This window comes from Pseudochaenichthys georgianus, chromosome 16 (assembly GCF_902827115.2).
Source record: "Pseudochaenichthys georgianus chromosome 16, fPseGeo1.2, whole genome shotgun sequence".
Classification (NCBI taxonomy): domain Eukaryota; kingdom Metazoa; phylum Chordata; class Actinopteri; order Perciformes; family Channichthyidae; genus Pseudochaenichthys; species Pseudochaenichthys georgianus.
Genome location: NC_047518.2, coordinates 32,690,104 through 32,712,366, shown reverse-complemented (window position 1 = coordinate 32,712,366; position 22,263 = coordinate 32,690,104). Strand labels below are relative to the sequence as shown.

The following is a 22,263-nucleotide window of genomic DNA, read 5'->3' as shown; positions in this document are numbered from 1 at the left end:
AGGTGAGCAAGGACTTTGGCCTCCATAAGAGTGCAATCCAAAATGAATCCTTTTAATGCACACATTAAAAACCAAAAAGACCAACATCAACAATCGCTTCCTATATTTTAAGTTCATTTCTTCCTGCTAAACATTTTTTAATAGGGCTGAGCAATTCCCTAAAGTAAGCTAGTTGTTAGCAAATGTTAATTCAAACAGAAGTGGTGCAAGGGGTTTGGACTATTTTCAGTCATGGATTAATTGCCAAATAACTGGTAACAAATTGCGTGGTAGTGTAACAGTGTGGATTATTGATTTGTTTTTAACAGTTTTTCGACAACAATGGTGTTCTTGTGACTGAGAATAACAAAAAGAGAGACTAATGCCAGCTTTAATCTGAAATGGACAGACACTTTGAAAAATTAAGAAGTTATTGCATTTAGAAACAGAACACAGATTTCCACAGCAGGTTAAGAATTTAATTATTTGTTTATTTATTTATTTACGTATTTCTATCTCCAGATTCACCCACCCGAAAAATATAAATTCCGGTGTATTCCAAAAAAAAAAGAAGGAACAATGGCATCTTAATCAATCAACAAAATCAAAGTGGCAATAATTATTATCATTATTACAATAATAATTCAATGATCAGAATATCCACATTCATAACAAATCCATATACAACTGCAATACACTCTTCAACACCACTCTTCCATTAATATACACAAAATCCCCAAATGTCTGTCCTGTCAAAACAACAATAGAGGAATTTTGGGGAGGGGGGGGGCTATGGCTTGTCAAGGGGTATGCAGATGAGTGACCAGAGGATTAAATGGAACTAAGGTTAGTTAGAGTATAAGGGGGGGAGGCACACTTATTTAGTAAGGACCTATACAAAAACAAGCAGTGTTAGGTAACGACAGTTTACTTTCATGGAAGGTTTTGCCAGTCTAACTGAATCTTAAGAAAGGTTAGAGGGCTCCATGAAAGGCAGAATTTGGGGAACAAAATGTCAAGAAATATATAAGGGTTGTCGGAATAAATATATAACTCTGAATGACAACCGTTGCAAACATATACCATATCCTGAAGTGAAAGTCAGATACGCAAGAACTCAAAACAGGTCGAGCATTTTCAAAGAAATGCAGATGGAGGATTCTGGAAAAATTGTCTTCGTCTATATATGTACAAACATTGCTTGGTCACCCAAATCTACTTAGAAAAGCTTTTGAGTTGGTCAGAAAATGAGTGCAAGCTTAAGATTATTTGAGTATGACAGCTTTAAGAATGCAACTAAGTGACAGACCTTGCTGATATTCTAAGTCTGTGCACTAAGTGCCTCTGATAGCTCAGTACATTTAAAAACCTTTCCATGCCTCAGTATTGGTAACTTGAGGAGACCTATTCATAAAAAGAGAGAGAAATATTAGAGGAAAAATAACTGTACACTCTGCATATACAAACAAACTGTATATACACATGGACATACCATATATACACATTTATCCAGTATATACACAAAGATTTAGCCAGTACACTCAATTATGTACAAACACATTCACTCGTTTCAGCAGGACCTCTAACATATCTCTCTCTGTCATCGGTTCAGTCATAAGTGCGAGTGGCAGGGATTTCATCTCGTGTCAGTGGGGTCCATCCATTGAAATTAATGGGGAGTTTTACAGCAATTTGACTGCAGAAATGAGGCCACACTGAAACCAAGATGTCATCCTCTGCTCGGTTAAACTCTACAGAAAGATAGTCGAAAGTGGAGTACAAAACAATAAGAATGTCCTCATCCAAAGACGTTCACATCGTCTGTAAATGGAGAGCTCCATGGCGATTGTTGGGCGAGAAACATCCGTCCACTTTTTTCGTTTCGAATGATTATAACCAACAGGAAGGGGGGGTGGGGGCACAGGTCACAGCAACGTGCAAACTGCTGCGAGGGGAGTAGGTAAAACACAAGTTTGTCCCTTTCTTCACAGTCCTTTAGGGCAACGATACTCTCCACAAGATTGTCTGAGTAAGAATACTTGCTTCATATAAAATGGATTATTTATGAACTTCCATTAGATAACTTCCAAGAAATAAACATCTGCTCCGGGAAGATTTCTGACGAAGAGTTCTTTTTAAATACTATTGTAAGAATATGCAATATCATAGAAATATAAATAATAACATTCTGTCCGGTTTTTCAAAGTCTTCATTGAAGCAAGAGTTTTGTTCTGAAGCAGTTTCATTTGTTGTATTAGGCTGTGCATATTTAGTTTCCTCTTAACTCAAAGTCTGAAAGAGATCCAACGGAAAAGCTAAAACTATGAATAAAGAAAGAGACCAAGTGTGTCTGAACTGGAGTAAAAGTAAAGTGGTTAAATAATGCTTTGAGAATCCTTGATAGATAAAGAGTGAGTAGATGAAGAGGAGTCAAAGGGTAATTTGAAAAGACTATGAGAGAGATAGATTGAGAGAAATAAATGCTCTGAAAGTAAATCAACTTTGACTGAAATGTTAAGAGAAGTCAAGCACCTTTGAAATACATCTTACCCACAATACACCTCCCCTCTCTCTCATTTTTGGGCATCACGCCTTCCTTGGCCTTTGTGTTCCTCCGTTTTGCTCGATCAGAGTGCATAGCTGTTCTTTGCATGCTCAGCAGGCTAACAAACACCAATATGTGTCCAGCCTACCTTTAAAAAGTGAATTGTAGATCCAACCCGAGGTGTCAAACACATTTAAAAAATCTTGTTATCAAATCAGAGAGAGAGAATCCAAGTAAAGTAAAAAAAAAAAAGAAACCCAGCATTTCCTTACATGGTCCGCTGGGGCTCTGCACCATCCTTTGAGCAAAGAGAATGGGACCAATGCCCCAAGTTCTCCCTTTGTCAGCCAATCGCGTCACGAGAGAGGGCTCTGGACATTTGGCTATGCCACCCTGCGGACTGCCGATGGTGCATCAGCCATTTACGTTCCACATTGTCCTCGATGAAGCTTTGAGAGTGGCTAGGGGGAGAAAAAAAGGGTAGACAGAGAGAGAGAAGAAACGGGGGAGGGTGCTTGATCAGGTGCTATTTAAGCATAGCTTGAGACCGAGTATCTGCATGGTGGCAGTCTTTCCAAAGCTAGACTCATCTCTTTTATATAGTTGTTGTGTTCAGCTCTGAGGCAACTGCTTGTTTACCTGAGTCACTGAGGTATTTTCACAGCAATGTTAATTTCTCAATCACGGATAATCTCACATCTCCGAAAAGAGAGTGACGTACTGACGTTCAAACCTAGAGCGCTTTTAAATCCAACATTCTTCCCACACAAGTAATTTCACAAGAAAAAAGTAGCCCTACGAGGTGTCTCAATAGAAGACAATCTTCCCCTGCTAGCATTATTAACATTTGGTGGTTCAACAGTTAAACATTCATTGAGAGTATGAATCTAAGCTAATCCACTAGCATTGGCCTACAAAGTGCTAGCGTTGACCTTTGACACTGCAAAGTAGTCTGTTCACCCTAAAAAAAATGGCTGGCACAACCTGCACGTTTAGACAAGCGACAAGCGAGTTGTTTTAGAGTGACACCAGTGTGAGAGGCTACAAAGACAAAAACAACAGACAGTTCATACACAAAATGAAGCAATATGGACACAATACAAACGTTTCAAAGACTTGGATTTTAAGCATTTGACACATGACAACTGAAGAGTTCATTTCATAAACACATCATACAGTATTTCTAAAATGTACCCTGAACGTCTTTTAATTTAATGCTGTTATCAAACGGTTTTAGAAATAGATGCCACTCTTTTGGTTTTAATCTTCATATTATGGAAACTACACAAATAACTACGTTATTTCAAGCATCAGGGGTGGTATATATTATTGTCTTAAGCAAGGCATTATTATGTGCATTTGGTCGATGACTAGCTAGTCTACTGGCCAAAGGATGCTCAATATATGTATCCCAGGCACTTAATGGCACGCAAACCTAAATGGTTGAAATTGTCTTTTCACACACGATAATTGTATCATGCAACAGTGGCAATGTTTGGAAAAAAATCTGATAAATGTGGCCTAAATCAAAAACATAAGGATGATAAAGCTGCAGCATTAGTTTTGGTGAAAACTCTGAGAGGAATCTGTTTTTGAAATGATTTATGTTTACGTTTACTAAATAATGTTTTATACACTATACTATACTAATACTAATGGCACCGCTTATCTTCTTTATATGAAAACAATGGACCAACAGTTATTAATGGAAAAATAACCTTAGAACGCCATTCATCCATTTCATTCAAAGTAACTTCATTCAATGTTAATAGTATTAGTTCTCTGTGAACACTGAGCACTTTGGGGCTGGGTCTTTACAAATATGAAATAACCCGCTCAATAGATAATCCATCAAATTTGAGCAGGGAGCTGCTTTCATTAACTGTGAATACAACCAGAGATTGGAGGAGTGCACTTCTAAAACACAGATATGGAAACCCAGACAATCCTTTTGGACATATGAACATAACAGGATGCACAAAACAACAAAGACAAAGACACAGAAAACATACTGGAGCAATTCAAGTCCTGTCAAAGACAAATCGCAGGAGAGAGAAAGAGAGCAAAGACAGTGAGTGAATCATGGAAGAGGCAGTGCTATGGCAGACACAAACATTTGACTTGGAAAATGGCACCATTTGTTTCTGTTTAGCACCAGTTTATCACACATCGGTTTTGAGATTGAGAAGAGAAAAATTGCAAAAACTCAGTCCAAAAACAAGAAGTCCCTTGGATTGAAAAAAATAAAGAAGAATTCCCCAAAAAAGTCTTCTGTCACACAAACCTCTACGACGCTTGATCTTGTGACTTTGACTCTCAGGTTTCAGCCCACAGATAATTTCCTGTTACTAGCAAAGCTAACCTGGATCTCCATCTGTTACCTCTGTATCAGATCGCTATTGGAAAACCCTGTTGAAAAACACTCAAAGGCACTAAGAAGGCCAGACTACATCACCACATCTCTACCTACACAATTTGCAGCCTGGCGTGTTCAGGATAGGTACAATTAACGCACCTACATCCACGGGAGTCAAGGGGTTACTATAAACTAGCTTATAGCGCTTGCTAATGGCTACTATGAAGTCATTGGGGTGCAAGACATTCTATAGTGCTTGTTGTTTACATGTATTGATTTCTCATGAAGCCACAGCCGGGCAATGAGTGCACAGAGCAGGTGTTCACATGTCGACTTGTACGTCAAATGCTTCGTTTGACTAATTCTAAGAGTTACGTGATAAGGTATCATAATCTTGTCCTGCAAGACTGATACTTACTGCAGCTCCATGTGAGCATCAAGAGAACAAGTGTCCAGTGAAGAGCCCTTTGTGTTGTGTGTTCATGTGATATGCACTGTACAGTAGCTGAATGATTACGACTCGTCTCCTGCACACTTTTTCTTCTCTCTCTTGCCACGGGAATAAGAATATCTACGGATCATTTTCAGAGCATTATCTAAATAGGGGGATAAAGCGAGGACAGCTGTGTGTCACCTCTCTCTGATTTGGCTCAGTGTTGTGTTTGACCTACTCCCCCTTCTTCTGCTATGACTGTAGCTGCTGTTGCCGTGGTTCCAGTTGCCTGTGAGGTTGTCATGGGGGAGGATGTTTGGTTGCCAGGGAGCTCTCCATTCTGACTAGGATGTTGATGAGGAGTGGGTAGAGAGGGAGGGTCTACAGTTTGGGGGAGGACTCCATTGTGGGGCGAGCTGTCAGAGGAAATGTCCGAGGAAGAAACTCGGAGGCCTTGATCGTCGGTTAGCGCTCCTCCTCCTCCTCCTCCTCCTCCTCCTCCTCCTTCTTCTCCTCCTCCACCTCCCCCTCCACCTTCAGTTCTCACACCGGGGTCTGCGTAACCCAGGGAGGAAAGCTGGTTTTCCTGGCGAAATAGAGAGAGAGGGGAGGGGAAAGAGGAGTGGGAGCGGGGAGAGATGGTCGTAGAAGAGCGATTGGAGGGATGTGAGGAGTTGTAAAGGAGATGTCCAATCAAGGCAGATAACGTGACATGTAGAGGGGGAAATTACAGTGTAGGAGGACGTGAGAATAGTAAGATAAAGATGGATAAAAGGACAAGGAGGAAAATCACCAGAAAAGAATGGGATCGTATTGTGTGGAAGTGGGAAAACATCAAACATTGAGAAATACAAAGAACCGGTTTGATGAGTACATGGAAAAGCCGAATGTCAGAAGCAAAGTAGGGAGGAATTAGAAAATAAAAGACAAGTGAAAAGGGATTGGAAGAATCACACAGAGAGAAAGAAAGAGAGAGACAGAGAGAAGAGAGAGTCAAATGAGTTACGAAGTTGATGCATGACGTACACATGGCAGCACAGGAAAAAGGACACAGGGAAAGAGGGGATGAAGAGGAATTACAATTCTTGAGGTCAAAGGATCCTGATCCACCTTTTATGAGAAGCAAGTAGTGTTTATCGGGTGTGAGGAAAAGTAAAGTGTCATTGAGAACATATCATGTTCAATAACAACTTAATGTGCGAGATTGGGTAGCTGAAAGATTTTAGAAGACTACAGAAAAACTCTACAATTATGGCTTCTTTAATCTTAACAGCATAGCTAGCATCAGCCTGCTACTGAAGTCATGCAAAAAACATTAAGCTGCAACTAGCTCAGCGCCAAGTTCAATAAAGCAAGATAAAAAGTTGCATCCTTAAGCCTGGCAGGAAATCCAAACCTGACGAAATCACCAACCGAGAGTCCAACCCAAACTCATTGGCGACAAAGCAATGAGCTGCTGCATGGGTGTTCATCCTGGGTTGGAGCTTTTGATTAGTGATTAAGTCAAAGTTTGGTTTTGCCGTCTTTTCTTACCGACATACTGTAGGTGCAGAATAACAGCAATGCAAGACTAGTTTCATTATTAGTTTATATCAAGGTCTGTTTGCCAGCCTTCACTCCCAGTCGTGTTCACTGACGTCCGTGTAGGAGCAGTGGGAAGAGAAAACAATTGGGTTATTGTGCCCATAGACATCTATGAGGACTTTATATAAAACTGTACTTATCCAAGGGTTACCGCAAGATGATTTGAATATAGACGCATTTTAAAAGCGGAAAATCACAGCTTTAACATCAGACCTCTGGTAGAACCTCTTCAAATAATTGCACTTGATGTATCTTGCCTGGCTCATTTGCTGTGTGGTGTCTAGACATAATTACAGAGGCTCAAGTGCAGAACCATATAAGGCATATAAGTGGATATACGTGTGCAGTTATTTAACTCAGTACATTGCAACATGTGTGTGACATTATATACCACTGTAATGCTTATATACAGGAAGTATGAAATACTGTATCATGAATGGAATGAGGTGCTTTAGAGGGAGAGACAGGAAGTAGGAAAGATAGTTTGGTCTGCATCCAGTATAGGAAATGAATCAAAGCAAATTATCACTGGATAAGCTGTGTCTGTTGGGTGTGTCCATTGTGGGTGAAAAGTGTTTCCATTTCACTTTTTAAAAAAGGCAGAAAAAAAGTTAAAAAGAAAGAAAAAAATTACCCCAAAATCTCATGTAAATTAGAGGGCCTTTTTCTCTTCTCAATCAGAACCAAAATGAATGAAAACATTTGCAGCCGCTAGCTGGTGCTCTGAACAGCTACAGTATCTGCTTTGGTTACAGACGGTTACAGGATGCCAGTAACATGACTCCACTAACACTTGTTTGATTACTCTCAAAAACAACCAACAGTGCCGTTTAATATCCATATGTAGACCATTACACATGTCTATTAAACTCAAGAAAACAAGCAGCTGAACAAAGACATGGCAAAATGTTGACTGACATCCCTTTTCTAAAACTTACCAAACTCGCTCCACTCTCTGTGGGCTGCAGTGTTTGATTATTTGGTGCATTCAATTACAGCTTGATTTGAGTGTTTTTTATGCTAATGAAAATTGGGGGTACTGGAGACAGAAACACAAAACACTTAGTGGAGAACTGAAATGTTAGGTGTATTGTAATGATGCAGATACAGTATCGTACACACAGGTTCTTACCCATCTCCTCCAATCTCGTATCAATTATCGTGGATGTCTATAAAGCAATCTGTAAAATCTTCCTCACTTCCACAGGTGAAAGTGGTGGTTTGATCGACTTTTATGTGGCATGAAAATAAAACTGGTATGGTTTAAGAGGACTAAAGCTAGCCAGGTAAAGTGCTCTAACTCTGGTGCAAAATGAAAAGAACCAACGTATTATTAGCATCTCACTCATCCTCAGACGCACAAATGGCGACGCCCCCATTCAACCAAAAGTGTGCTCAGGTGCCAATATACATACAAAAACACAGACTCACTGAAAGGAACAGAAAACACAAAAACATGTGCACAATAATCAGTGTTCTTCAGGGAAGGATCGGGTCGGATACGGAGATTTCCCATAATTGACGTTCTTTATCTGAGGCTGTGCTGGGAAGTGATGAAAAACTTAATGGAAATGTAAGCTTTAAAAAATCTATTATAAAAGAGAATTCACAATATTTTGGAGACTTCCAGACAGATTTACTAAAGTTAAAAGACCACCATTTTTATATTTTATTTCTTTTTCACAAATCTGGACAGAAGTCTATGTAAACATAAAACATGTGTGTATTCTCTTTAAATTCAGATTTTTTGTTTACGTGGCTGCTTGAAAGAAAATAACAATTTTGCAATCAAAATTGTTTAAGAATGACATCAGGGTTTCACTGGGCTATTGTAAAACAGAGAGTATTTTGCTTCCTGTGTGTACAGCAATGGTAATATTGTATATTTGTTATTGAAAGGTTGTTCAGTTGAGTGTTGTTTATTAAGACTATTAGTAAATTCAAAGTTAACCAAGGAAAAGTCTAAAATGAGATGAAAATCATCAGAAAATTTCGGAGTGAATCAATGATATTCATTGATTTTTTGTATTTCCCTCAAATTTACAGGAAGGTCTCCGTATATGACATGAGAATCATTTGCTGAAATAATGTTAGCATACAGTATGTGTGTGTGTGTGTGTGTGTGTGTGTGTGTGTGTGTGTGTGTGTGTGTGTGTGTGTGTGTGTGTGTGTGTGTGTGTGTGTGTGTGTGTGTGTGTGTGTGTGTGTGTGTGTGTGTGTGTGTGTGTGTGTGTGTTGGTATTTCCACTTGCAGAGGGCTGCAACAGTCACACACAAAACATTTGATCTTTAATATTTTTTCACAAAGGCATGTCATATGCTCATTGGTCAACATAAAGAGACAAGCAACCTCATTCATGTCATATAATTCAAATAAACTTCCTTTTCAAAGTCTGTCTCAGAATATAAACAGTGACTACAAGAAGGCAAGTTATTGTGTTGAGAGGGTGACAACAAAACCAAAGCAGCCCAACATATTTTTCCTGTTGAGCAAAAAACAAAGAAAATATATATTTGTTGTGTCGTGAAGAGAAGACGATCATGGCACTTTGCATACATTTAAAAAACGTCATCATTATAGAGAAGATCCTTCAAAGATGCATTAGGCACGATGTGCATGGAAAAAGTAAATTGTTAATCTTTTGCCATGATGACTCAACACATTGTCATGCTGATTCAAACAATTCAAGTGTCCCAACTCTGAGTCATATTACATTGTATACACAGGAAGAATACATGAGAGTTCTTCACCTGTAGGCGCCTGAAATAGCTTCACAACACCACAAGTGGGGTTTCACTGTAACCGTAACTATGCAAATAAGTTAGCTAACTAAGCTATATTGGAGTAGTTAGCCGTATCCTAACGGGTTAACAAACAAACACAGAGTCTTGAGTTAATTATAAGTCTGTTTCGAATACGTCATTCTAAATAGCAGCAATTTTCAATCAAAAACTTTAAAAGTGATTATTCTGGAGTAAAAAGTGATCAGTCAGCCTGGTGCTGGATTCTTACATTGCATTGCATGAGTGCTACAGTTATTTCAGATGAACAGCTTTCACCCTCAATCTTATTAGTGCAGGTTTTAATCTTTGAAATGTTTTTGTTGTCCCTCTTTCAACACAATCCTTCAAGTAACCACTGTCCAAACACTCTGTGACAGGCCTCTTTTTCTGAGAGATGGATGGGACCGTGAGTGGGCCTGTCAGTGTGTTGGCTTGCAGTGAGTTCACAGGGTGCTGCGTATGGACAGGGACGCACAGAGAGAACAGTAGAAGAGGAACAGAGGCAGCAGGTTATGGATGAAGAGTGAGAGTTTGCCGGTTTGTTTATTACCTGGTTATTCGGGGTGGGACAGGCGCAAGACGGGGCTGCACTAGGATGGACTGACGCCTCCCCTAAGAGAAATCACCGTATCTCATCAACATAGGAGGAGAGGAAAGGAGAGGAAGGGAGGATTGAAAGCAAGAGGCAGAAGGAGGAAGCTGAGGAAACTACAGCCACCCAAACCAATACATACATAATGTAAAATGAAAAGTGAACAAACAACAAGGACATATAAAAACATAAAAATGCTTACAAACGCACATTTCCGCATACATTATGGAAACCATTCATCCAAAACATTATCAGATAACCCAGCAGCCTGGAAGCGTTTAAGCAGCTCGCCATGCGGTGTATCATTTATAAATATCATGCTCAGGATAAGAAAGAAAAAGGCATTAAAACGTGAATTAAGCGACATCTGCATCTGAAAGCATCTGATAAATCCCATGGACTTTGGAAAGCTGAACCTTTTGCACGTTTCCTGGTTCAGAAGCGTAAAATAACATGCTCATACAAACATGCAATCATCTACTACAAGAAGATAAATATATACACACTTGAAAAACCCATAATTATATTTGCATCAACACACTATGTCCTAAATTCATAGAGAATAGGATTTCTGCATTTGAATTAACACACATCACAACATCACAACCCACTCTCACTCAGAAATGACCAACATTCAAGAAGTAGCAACAAAAATCAAATCTGTCCAATCAAATCTTATATGAATGAAACATTGATATGATTGATGTCACTGCAACCTCAGGAATCCGCTTCCTCTTAAATACAACTCACTGATACCTGGTGCTCAGAAGAAAGTACAGAAAGTCAAGCAAAAACTAAAGGAAGCTTCTAGAAATTAATAATTTAACAGCAACAAAACTTATGTTAAATACACATAATATATACATTCTTATGCGGCTTTCTCAAGTCATACCAGTCAAAGGATGACAGAACACCAGTAGGGACAATAAGGCTATCATAAGTTATTATATGTTGCATTAAGATTCTACAGCTGTACCAACATAAAAAAAAAACGATATAACAACCAATTAGCATGACCAGATGAGCAGAGGCACATTGATGAGTGTATTTAAACAATTAATACATCATCAATAACTTCAATTCTTCTTTGTGAAAATTGACATGACATTTTTACAAGTCGATAAGCGTCCTATAGCCAGTGTGGCCACCAGTGCTGATAGTGTTAGTGATGATGATGATGCAGATTACCTTTAAAAAGCACTGATCAGCTTTCTGAATGTACACTTCACTGTTGCAATGGTCTCACTTGTAGTTTATATTGTCTCTCCTGACAGCAAGATGCCCATTCATAATATTTGGCAGTGGTTTACGTATTAGTCGCTGACACATGCTTTTGTATACTTATACAGTAGTCACTAATGCATTCATGTCCTACTTATATTAGTTGTGAAATCTCATAATCTCTGGAGGGAAGTCAACTTTTTGCAGTGTATGTTTATCAGGATGCTGTAGTGGGAAGGATTAAGGCATCCTGCACCTGTGTTATTATGTGAGCTCTAATTAAGTGTGGGCTGCTGCTTTGGAAGCTAGTAGCAGTGGCCCGAGAATAAAATGGCATCATGCCTCTCCCCTCTCACTCCCTGTTCATTTACCGTTCCCTCTCTCAGAGCTCCAGTCTCCCCCCGGTAAAGCTGGGTGTCATCACGGTGGACTCAACTGTCAGCTCGTCTTAAGTGCCGTGGTTTATGAACAGAACGCCCTGAAGCTAAAATAGAAAACGGCACCACATTCTCATTGAAAGCACCATCTGTTTTAGCAACAAGCAGAGCTGCATGTTGCTTTAAGGTTGTCTCATTTCTTCCTGTATATCAACGTTGTATACTGATTTATATGGGAGTAACAGAAACACTTGTAGCCTACAATAGAATACAAATAAATTCAACATCCCTGTGATGCATACTTTTTAAAACTACTCTCTCATTTAGATGGATTGTCATGAGAGTTTGTAGAGACATTCAAGGTCCCAGGAAGATGTATTCAATATTTTCCTCTAGCGTGACCATGACAACGTTGTGTTTTAAAAGAAGTACTGAGACAATTGGACTAATACTTGCTTTGAAACTTTGTTCAGGTGTCAATGTTCCCCCTCAGGATCATTTAATGTGTTCAGTTTGATGGGCTGTCTTCTGAGTGGTTAAACATCACTAATGGTGTACCACAAGGTTCAGTTTTAGGTCCGCTATTATTCTCTATCTATATTAATAGTTTAGGTGAAAATGTCGAAGGAGCAACCTTACATTTTTATGCGGACGATACCGTGATGTACTGTGCAGGTCCCTCGATTAACGAGGCTGTTGTTAAATTACAGGCTGTTTTTAACATTATTCAGGCTCAGCTCTCTGAGCTTAAGCTTCTTTTAAATGTGGATAAAACCAAGGTAATGCTCTTTTCTAAAGCTAAAGCTACACCGGAGACTGCTTTGGATATTGTAACTACGCAAGGAATACAACTTGAAGTGGTTACCTGTTACAAATACTTGGGTATCTGGCTTGATGATTGTCTCACTTTTTAATTTCATGTAAATAACCTGCTTAAAAAGCTGAGGGTTAGGCTAGGTTTCTTCTACAGGAACAAGTCCTGTTTCTCGCTTGAGGCCAGGAAAAGGCTAGTCACTGTGACTTTTTTACCTGTGCTGGACTATGGGGATTTGTTATATATGAATGCACCTGCCAATTACCTGAGCAAGTTAGATGCTGCGTATCACAGTGCACTGAGATTTTTGACAAATTGTAAAGCACTTACGCATCACTGTACCCTGTATACCAAGGCGGTTATGCCATCACTTACTGTACGGAGGCTCAGTCACTGGTACTTTTTCATTTACAAAGCCATGTTGGATAAACTACCATCTTATATCTGCTCCCTGATCTCTCGGCGAATTGAAAGTACTTATTGCCTGAGATCGCATGCTGTGGTTTTATTAAATGTGCCAAGTGCTAGGACTGTCTTAGGGAAGAAAGCTTTTAGATGTGCAGCTCCACTAACATGGAACAGTCTGCAAAAAGAATGGAAAATTACCAAGCTAGTACCACTACATGTTTTTAAAGCTCGGTTGGATACTACAAAATCAGATGCTGTTGGTACCTGTACATGTGGTTAAATATGTAAATTGTAATCCCTGTACATTTTGCTGTATGATGTCCTTTTGTTGTTCTGTTGTTTATGTTTTTATGTCTTCTTGTGGAACCTACTGCTGCAGGTCTTCCTTGAAAAAGAGATCATTGATCTCAATGGGATTTTACCTGGATAAATAAATGTTTTGAATTGAATTGAATGTAATGATCCATTAACACGTGATTTATCACCAAGGCCACTACTTTGGTTTATGGATAAATACCTGCAAAATGATTGACTACTATTCCCATCAGCCTTTACTTGTGTTTACTGCTAGTAAAAACATGTGAATTAGCAAAACTGCTAGCATGGATGTTATGAGAATAACATTATTGTTTATAATGTGTTGTATTCTTTTAAACAACAGTGGCCATTTTAGTTTTTAAGATCCTTCACCTTCAAATGATCACATTTTTAAGCCAAAAATGTCCTGGAATGCCCTAAAGATTTGTCAATCTGTCTTTGTTGCGATGTTTTCCCTTTTAACAGAAGCATACCATGTTTAAGTATCTTACATATGGTATAAACAGAGTACAGATGTCTTGACTTAAGGAAAATCCCTTTGTGTGGTTTGTAATGTTGGAATTAAGGGCTCTGTAAATGTAGGAGTCGTATATTACTCCTTCAACACTGAGAGTGCCCTGCAGCTTGCAGATAACCTCAGCAAAGTTTGAATGTTAAGCAGGTTGCTGCTCGCAGTGTGCTCTTCTTTAATCCAATAAACATTTTTGTCAAGGCAGAGTTGGAGCTTAACTTGTCTCTGGTAGATATAAAGCCATATGTTGCAGCTAAATGCTGGTGTGACCTTTATCGCTCCTAGTAATGGTTCCTCACAGACTTACAGTCACAATCCTGGAATAGATAACTTTTTAATGCTAATTATATATTGATATATTTTAGTATAAGTATAAAGCCTTATGGGTTTCTTAGTATATCAAATTGTTTCAATGGGTGTAATAATGACCATGAGTAGCTCTCTTTCCTCTTGGCGTGTTTTATCATTTCCCCTCCGCTTTTGATAAATGACTAGACATTCACGTTGAGGCTTTTCTTTGAATCGTCAGGGAATAAAATGACTCACAGATATATTCACAATCGATATATCACAATTACGACCGAATGAAATTAAAGAATATGTGAAGTTGGGCAATTGATTGAACACTTTGACAAACTTTGTGGGAATTTATTTTGCTAATATTTCGCATTAAAGTGTGTCACATTGTGTCACACAGAATACCCTCCACATGGCATCAGTTAAGTATCATTTCTTTATGTAAAAAAACATTCCACAACGAAAATAACTAATCTCTCAATAGATAAAATATGATTATATATAAGCTAAGATAAGGCTGTACTGATCCATAAGGATGTATTCATAAACCATCCAACTTCAAATGCATGACTTTTACTGCTTTTATTAAAGTAAGAAATCTGAGTACTGCTTCTACCAACGCTGGGGGAAATCATCAAGAAGGAAAAGGAATTATTGCAGTGTGAATATGAGAGTGTCTGGGTTTAATTAAAAAGAAACTGATCTGGATTAATGTCCAAGACTCTGAGCATGAGGGGGCCGAGTAGTTGCTCGCATTACCTCTTCTATTCTTAGCATTTATTCCTCGAACAAAAAATGCATATATATAAAAACTATATGTTCTTACGCACACACTATATTTACAGCATGAGTCATACTTGGAGGTGGGCTAGTTCACTTTGACAGGATAAGAAATGGGGCGCGTTGAGAGCATGAAATGAAAAGCACCAAAGACTGAAGCTCCACAACACCACAACCACGCAGCATTTGGAGCTCAGCTGTTCAATAAGCCGAGTCTGGTTCTACATTATGTGCGAAACAGCTTGAGGGAGTTTCAACCCTGACATACTCGGCAGAAACATTCACAGAAACATCACCACAGACCCATATATGCTCATAAACCCAAGCTACGTCTCAACAGCTTGAGCCGAGGAATGCAAACAACAACACTCTCTGATCTTCAAAGCTCCCAGGTATGTAGACAGATGGCAGTCAAACCCCAAACACAGGGACAGGTCAGGAACAGGGCGAGGCAATCAGAGGGACCACAAACACACAGCAGACCAAATAACACAACAGAAGCAGGGGGAAGAAAGAGAGGTGGAGGGGGGAGATAGCGGGGGAAGATAGCACGGGCCATCGTACGAGAGAAGAAGCAGTCTCACAGACCTGATCAGGGAAAATCCTGGTTTTTGTCTCAATCATGGGTCCTCCCCTTATCTCATCCTCCACAGCCATGAGTCTTGGAAGCAGAGAAAGAGAGAGAAAGAGAGGGGGGAAGGGGGGGAGGGTCGACAGAAAGAGAGGGAGAATTATGAATCCAAGATGGTACTTAACAAGAAGTTGAGCAGGTGCGTGTCGGTTACCTGTATCTCAAATCTGGAACCCAAATCTGATAGGCAATCTTTTCTAGCCCATGAAAGTGATGAGCAGCAGTAACCAAGGCCATGTTTTTCAGGCACTGCCAATTTTCACTGGAGGAGCCGTTTTTTTTTCTTCCTCCGCCCATGGGATTCATCAAAGCATTTTTGCCCGATTTAAGGTGTTTTCAAAGCGCAATTAAGGCCAACTGTGGACAATTAAACTCGGTTATGTGAAGTAAACGGTTCAGTAACAGACCCTGATCATCCCCAGGGAATTGCATAACTTATGTAATATTGACTGACCAAGGCATTAGTGGAGGAATCCTTTGATTCGTAATTTCAAACACTCACACATATGAGCTAGCTTACTTTCATGAGCCATCGGACAATGCCAGTTTCCCAGCTCCAAGTGCCAGGGAATTACTCCAAAAAGAATCATTTAAGGGTATTTTTCATACAGGAATATCATGAAGCCAACTGGTTGAACTGTGAGTATTGTTATGGTGGTGATAAATGCCACATAAAAGTTAGCGTGAATAAATGAACCCTTCTTCACACGATTTCATTGGGTTGCCTCCATGACTTTCCATGTGTTTTACAAGAATTTGCAGGAGCAGAAAAACATCCTTACAATTTATTGACTGAAATAAGCTCGCTGAAATATTATCTGATCGTAACACTGCACAAAGGAGTACCTTTATGTTGTTCATTACGCCATCAAGTCAATCATATAGTTGGCAGCAACCTTTAATTGCCATACATGGTTCACTGCAGAATCAAAACACCAGTAATCAAGTCAAAATGCGTCACTTCATTTTGAGCACATGTATATCATTTTATTCAAAACACAGAGAAGCACATGTTTGACAATAAAGAACGGAAATCCACAGGTGAAGTTTCAAACAAACAAGTGTTTGGATGTTTTATTCCATAAATAATGTACAGTGTTGAGTTATTTTACAAAAGAAGAGATATAGGAAAAGAAAATAATCAGCACACACAGAAATATAAGCACTGTCCCAAAAACAATGGAATGTAACATGGGTATACAGCATTAAGATTTCGACATGACTTCAAGAGGCAGACAATGATTCATGTGGGTGATATGTTACAAAAAAAGAGTTGAGCTTTTTATATCCAGTTGTACTTCAAGTAGTGTGCTTTTGAGGTCAAGTCGTACATGTAGTCAAAACAATGTGTGTATCTACCAACATGAGGTCACAATGTCTGAATATTTTTTGCTACAGAGAAAAAAGGCAAGAGACAAAGGCGTCAAATAGGATGTAAAGTTGATGTAATGTCAATGAAAAGCAACATCAGACCTGGATCAAACAGCAGCTGCAAATACTTTCTCTTTCTTTGCCAACAAGTGCAACATAAAGTATGTTTCAATGACTGAAAACTTACCTCTCAACATGTGATTGGTGTTCATGCAGCAGACCCCCCCCAAACCATTTGGTTAAAATAAAACTAAGAATTACTTGCAACTATTTGACACAGGTCTGTATAAAAGTGACTATAAACCCTTGGCTGTTGCTACAAGCCATGTCAATCAGACCGATATTGATCACACACACATCAAGCCAAAACTCATCACCACTATGGATTCATTTGCAAGATTTAAACACAAGTTTTGCCGTAGTACAATCTATACAGCCTATCAATATATTCTTGCTACAAAAGAGAGGCGGATATACTGACACCAGAATATTATCTAGATCTCTGAAGAGGGAAAAATAAATAATAGGGTTTCCTTTTTAAAATAATAATATGTAAATGCATAAGGTAAACGACAGTACTGTCTAACTCTCTTAAACAACTATTCTGATTCACCATGTCACTGGACACCACCAATGACGGACTGAAAGTCAAAAGGCATACCAAGCATATACAGCAAATAATACAGGTATAAGGAAATGTGCGCTTTAATTAATAAATAATATCCAATGCAGGCGTTCATTTTAGATGCAGATAAATTCACAAACACCGTACAGAGAAGCCAAAATAAATTGAGAACTGAGGAGCACACTTTGCAGAACATACTGTTGTCAAAGAGTCACGTCATTGTTGTCATGTCGTCTCTGTGGTACTTTGCACCTTACAGTATTCCAGGTCTTTATTTTGTCCGTTTAGATACTGTGAATGGCACCTGGTAAAATATTGTGGCAGAAAGTTACGTTTTTTTTATGTACACAAGATTCATACGATATAGCTCGGCAGCTCCTGCATGTGCATCTGCACAGACAGCACATGTATATATTATATCTATTATTGCGCTTCTCCCGCTAAAAAGTTAGCTATTGCAAGGTAAAATAGTTATAATCTCACTCTCAATAGAATTTATATATATTTCATATATCATTATTGTTATGGCTCTTGCATCACAGACTTTAATATGCCCTGGATTATAGTTAAAAATAGATTATTACTATGACAGGTTTTCCCTACTGCAGGTTCAACATTAATCTGTTGATCAGTTCACAGCAAACAGCTTAGGGAAAATAAATTATTTATATTTGTATTAGTTAAAATATTTTGACAAAAATAATAATAGGTGAGCCTGTAGCCAACTAATAGGAAACAATATATAGATACAATTGCTACAGGTAAAGTGGATTGAGTGTTTTCAGTGGATTTCACCTAGCATAACTGAAAACGGAATATTTGGCTTTGGTTTAAATGAAGTTGTTAAAGGACAGAAAGTGTATCTGGCCTAATGACAGATTTGCTCCGAGCTTAAAGTAAAGTTTCTACACAGAACATTAAGGCTTCTCTGAAAGAAAATCTCTGACACTTAAAACACAATGCTAAGTGTTTTAGTTCTGCAGAAAAGGAAATGTTGACAAAGCATCACTTGCAGCTCCTTTTGCAGAACCTGAGCTGGCATTTGCATCGGCATAATGTACTTGAATGTGAAGATGTGTCATAATCATAAATGTAAGGTCAAATATATCATAAGGCTATGGATACCCTTGTCATTTCAATAAGGTGTTGGCGTTCCATGGCCTGACCGTGTTTCTTGGCTTCCACTCTTTCTTGCTCATACATGCGTTAAAACTAAAATCCAGACAATGCAAGTCTTAATGCGTTCAATGATATGGTCTGGCTCAGTGAATTGTGAGTAAAACTGACTTGGAAGCATCCAGATCTGCTACTTAATTCATCCTTGTGTGGTCAGATAATAAAAGTCACACAGGATACAAGTGCATTCCTTGGAGATATCAGATTCCTGCACACAATGCTCTATGAGTGCAGCAGCTTTACTGTATTTGCTTTAAGTGTACACTCCAGGGGAGCAATAAACAAAGGTTTGGCTCTAAGTGCTCTGATAAAGTTTCTCTATTATGTGGCATATTTGTTTTGCTTCCATGCTTGTATCTTTATCATTATGTGTGCCTTTCTCCCCTCCTTATATCACATCGTATTTATGTAAAACAAAAGGAGAGAAGCGTCCCCAGAAAGATACGTCAGCAGTCCTTCAGTGGACATGGTTCACCGTGATTAAAATGGAAGAGCTAATATTAAACCATGGTCTTCCATAGTCCAGTGCCTGAAGGTCCAAAACTACGCGTCGCTTTAAAAAGTGCAGACATGTTTCTGAAGTTATCAAATGTCATCCTCTTGTGCTTTTACAGTACAATCTTGTTGGAGTCAATTGGAAATTAGGATAGCTTGTATCATCTTAAATGATCCCGAGATCCATTTAAAAGTTGTGTTCATTAAAAAGGCTGATGATAAGTGCCGCAGCACAGAAATGTGGGACGGTGCTTTAAAAGGTTTTATATACAAGGTTATAGCGTTAAAGATGTTTTCCCATAAAAGGCGAGCAGGACTGTCTCTGTCGTCATTCGAAGTCTTCTTTCCTGGAGTGGATTAGAAGTGGCAATATTCTCACAGATATCCACCCTTTGGTTGCAGAACAAGAACATACTGTATTGCCTTTCTTACACAGCCTTCCTATCTGAACTCTCTCTGGAAAAAAACATCGATTGAACTAAATTTGGGCAGCATTGCAAATGTGCAGTCACACTTGCTCAAGGAATCCATTCGAACGCACAAGTTTAGTGTTTTTGTGCCTGAACACAAATGAGATTCGATCAATATTCCACTCTTTTCCCATCAACGACTAACATCTTCTGGAGATTAATACAATCTCAAGACAGAGCTCCAAAACTGCAAGCACGGAATAATATTACGACGCATCTGGAAGTCTCCAAAGGGATCCAAATAGGATGCTCTAGAATAACAAGTAAAGCATGTCATATGGCATATTACCACTACAAGAGCTTAGAGGACAATCAGACTCCTATGACCACTTTAACTCAGTTGTAAAGACCCAACCGCCAAGGGAACATGCTCTGCACGCTTATCTCAGAAGATATCGATCTCTGTCTCCCTTTATAATTGTCTCTCATTTAATTTGTCACTCATTACATGTCTGCAGCTCTGGCTCCAATATACTGTACAGTGCGGCTCCTTGCCTTGCCCCCAGGGCTGTTGTACTTAATGAAACTGAAACAACCTACTCTCCAATATTCTCTGCAAGATAACAACCCCTGCAAATAGAGTTATATTCCAATATGCAATATAAGTATTTCAGAAAAAAAAAACATTGCAGCTTCAAGTTTGTGTTTCGCTCGTGTCAAATAGAATCCAATAAGCTAAAGTTGTAGTGTATCAACCAAAGACTTCTGTAGCCCCTCAGAAGCAGAGAATGCATTTTAATTAATGCTAGCATTCTTTATCTGAGAGAATGTGTTCCCTTTTCCACATATTTCAGAAGAAGACTCATAGTATACTCATCAAAGGAAAATATACAAAGATAAAGTCAATGCGGCCTGCAAAATGGCCGCCCTATAAAAGACCACATAATGTCTTAGCTGTCTTTTGCCCTCCATCCCAACAACAGCCTCCATTTACCTGCTAATTATTCCTTTAATTTGGGAGTCTTTCTCCACTTGCTGTGCCCGTAGCTTCCTCTCACTGTCATCCAGTCGATTTTGGTACTGAAGGAGGATCTTATTGGTCTGCTGCTCCTGCGTGAGGAGCCTCCGCTCGTACTCCTCCAGCTTTTGGTGGGACATCACCAGGCGGCCCTTCAGGGAGGTGATCTCCTCCTCGTACTCCTTTACCTGAGGCGGAGGTATGGAGAGAATGAGGAATTAGAAAGGATTCAACTGGGTTAGTGTTGACCAACCTTGAGACCTCAATGGCTTGTGGATTTAAAGTTTCTTTATCCACATGTATATTCAACAAGACACACTGTAAAGTAGGAAACCACCTAAAAGCTTTCAAAATGATGAGTCTGATTTACACTGAAAAACATTTGGCTGATTCCCACACTGTGACCTCTTGATGTCTGTGTTAAGACCAAATCTGAGTGCCATCTGCTCAGAAATGATAGACATGACTCAATGTTCCTCAAAGCATGGAACAAAGTTTCATTTATTTAAAGGGCAGTTCTGAAACGTTAGAAGAATACCTACCCTGTCCATGCGTGACTCATCCATGCTCTTTGAGTACTCCTTCAGTTTGAATTCTTCACGGTCAATCCGCGAACTTTCAATGTCAGCCGACAGATGAGGCATGTTGGAGACCCAGGCCACTGTTCGCTCATTGGCTGGGGTCGGGGGATTGGGAGTGGATGGAGTCTGGGAGCCCTGGGAAGAAAGGCCAACACACTGAATATGAGGAGGTCAGGTCACAACAAGAGACTTTCTGAGTTGCATGAGTTTATTCATTTTGTGCTGAACCTCCTGAAATATTTAGGGCTGTTCTCACTTATACAGTAACAGACATCTCCAGAATCAGAATTAGGAATACTTTTATAAACCCAGGGAAAAATGGGTTACAAACATTGTTGAGAAATAATCATGAGCACAGGTGCTGGTGGATAAACATGAATACTTCAGAGAAGAACGAAGAGAATAAAAATGAAGTGAAAGCTTGCAGGTGTTACCTGTTTGCTCATGGTGGGTTTGAGCAGGTGCTGAGACTGTTGCTGTGGTGACTGTTGAGCGCTCTGAGTGGTGGTTCCCTGCGGACTCTGGTTCTCCCTGACAGAGCTCTGCTGGTGAGGCAGGCCCGGGGCGGTGTTGTCTTTGACGGACAGCTGCCGGGGCCCGTGCTGCCTGCCGGCGTAGCCCGTCTCCGGCGACTGGAGGAGGTTCCCGCTCGGTGGCCGAGTCTTTGCCAGAGCAGCAGGTGCAGCTGCCGCACTGACGGACAGCTGGTGGGATGTCTGGGACCTGACGCGCTGGGTGGGAGGCGGGGCCACAGAACTCTGGCGCATGGGTAGGACTGTGGTGGGGGGCGTGGCGGCCAGGGAGGAGTGGGAGGTTCCTGTCTGGTTGGCTATACCCATCACTTGTTGTTGTGGTTGGAGGTTATCCTTAGGAAGAAAAATAGTAGATATTAAGTTAGCATTTCCATTTTTTCCAGTTATTTTTTAGGTAGTTACTGGTGCTTCAGGCACCAGTAAG

The 22,263-nt window shown here is 39.6% G+C and overlaps 1 protein-coding gene across 7 annotated transcripts in view; it reads right to left on the bottom strand.

Annotated features, from left to right (window-relative positions):
• Nucleotides 1–417: 417 nt before the first annotated feature.
• The window catches only part of syngap1b (synaptic Ras GTPase activating protein 1b), a 146,787-nt gene continuing 124,941 nt past the window's right edge, over nt 418–22,263 (bottom strand). For 2 of the 7 annotated variants that reach the window (XM_034102041.1, XM_034102046.1), the window contains exons 18-23: nt 21,741–22,172; nt 21,268–21,441; nt 20,702–20,913; nt 15,588–15,660; nt 10,232–10,293; nt 418–2,985 (exon numbers count right to left, since the gene is read on the bottom strand). In XM_034102041.1, the coding sequence (XP_033957932.1) occupies nt 2,868–2,985; nt 10,232–10,293; nt 15,588–15,660; nt 20,702–20,913; nt 21,268–21,441; nt 21,741–22,172 (1,071 nt within the window). In that variant the 3' untranslated portion in view covers nt 418–2,867. Of the gene's footprint in view, nt 5,900–10,231; nt 10,294–15,587; nt 15,661–16,707; nt 19,645–20,701; nt 20,914–21,267; nt 21,442–21,740; nt 22,173–22,263 lie in introns of those variants that run through there. The other 5 variants (XM_034102040.1, XM_034102047.1, XM_034102042.1 and 2 more) reach the window with 4 other exon arrangements.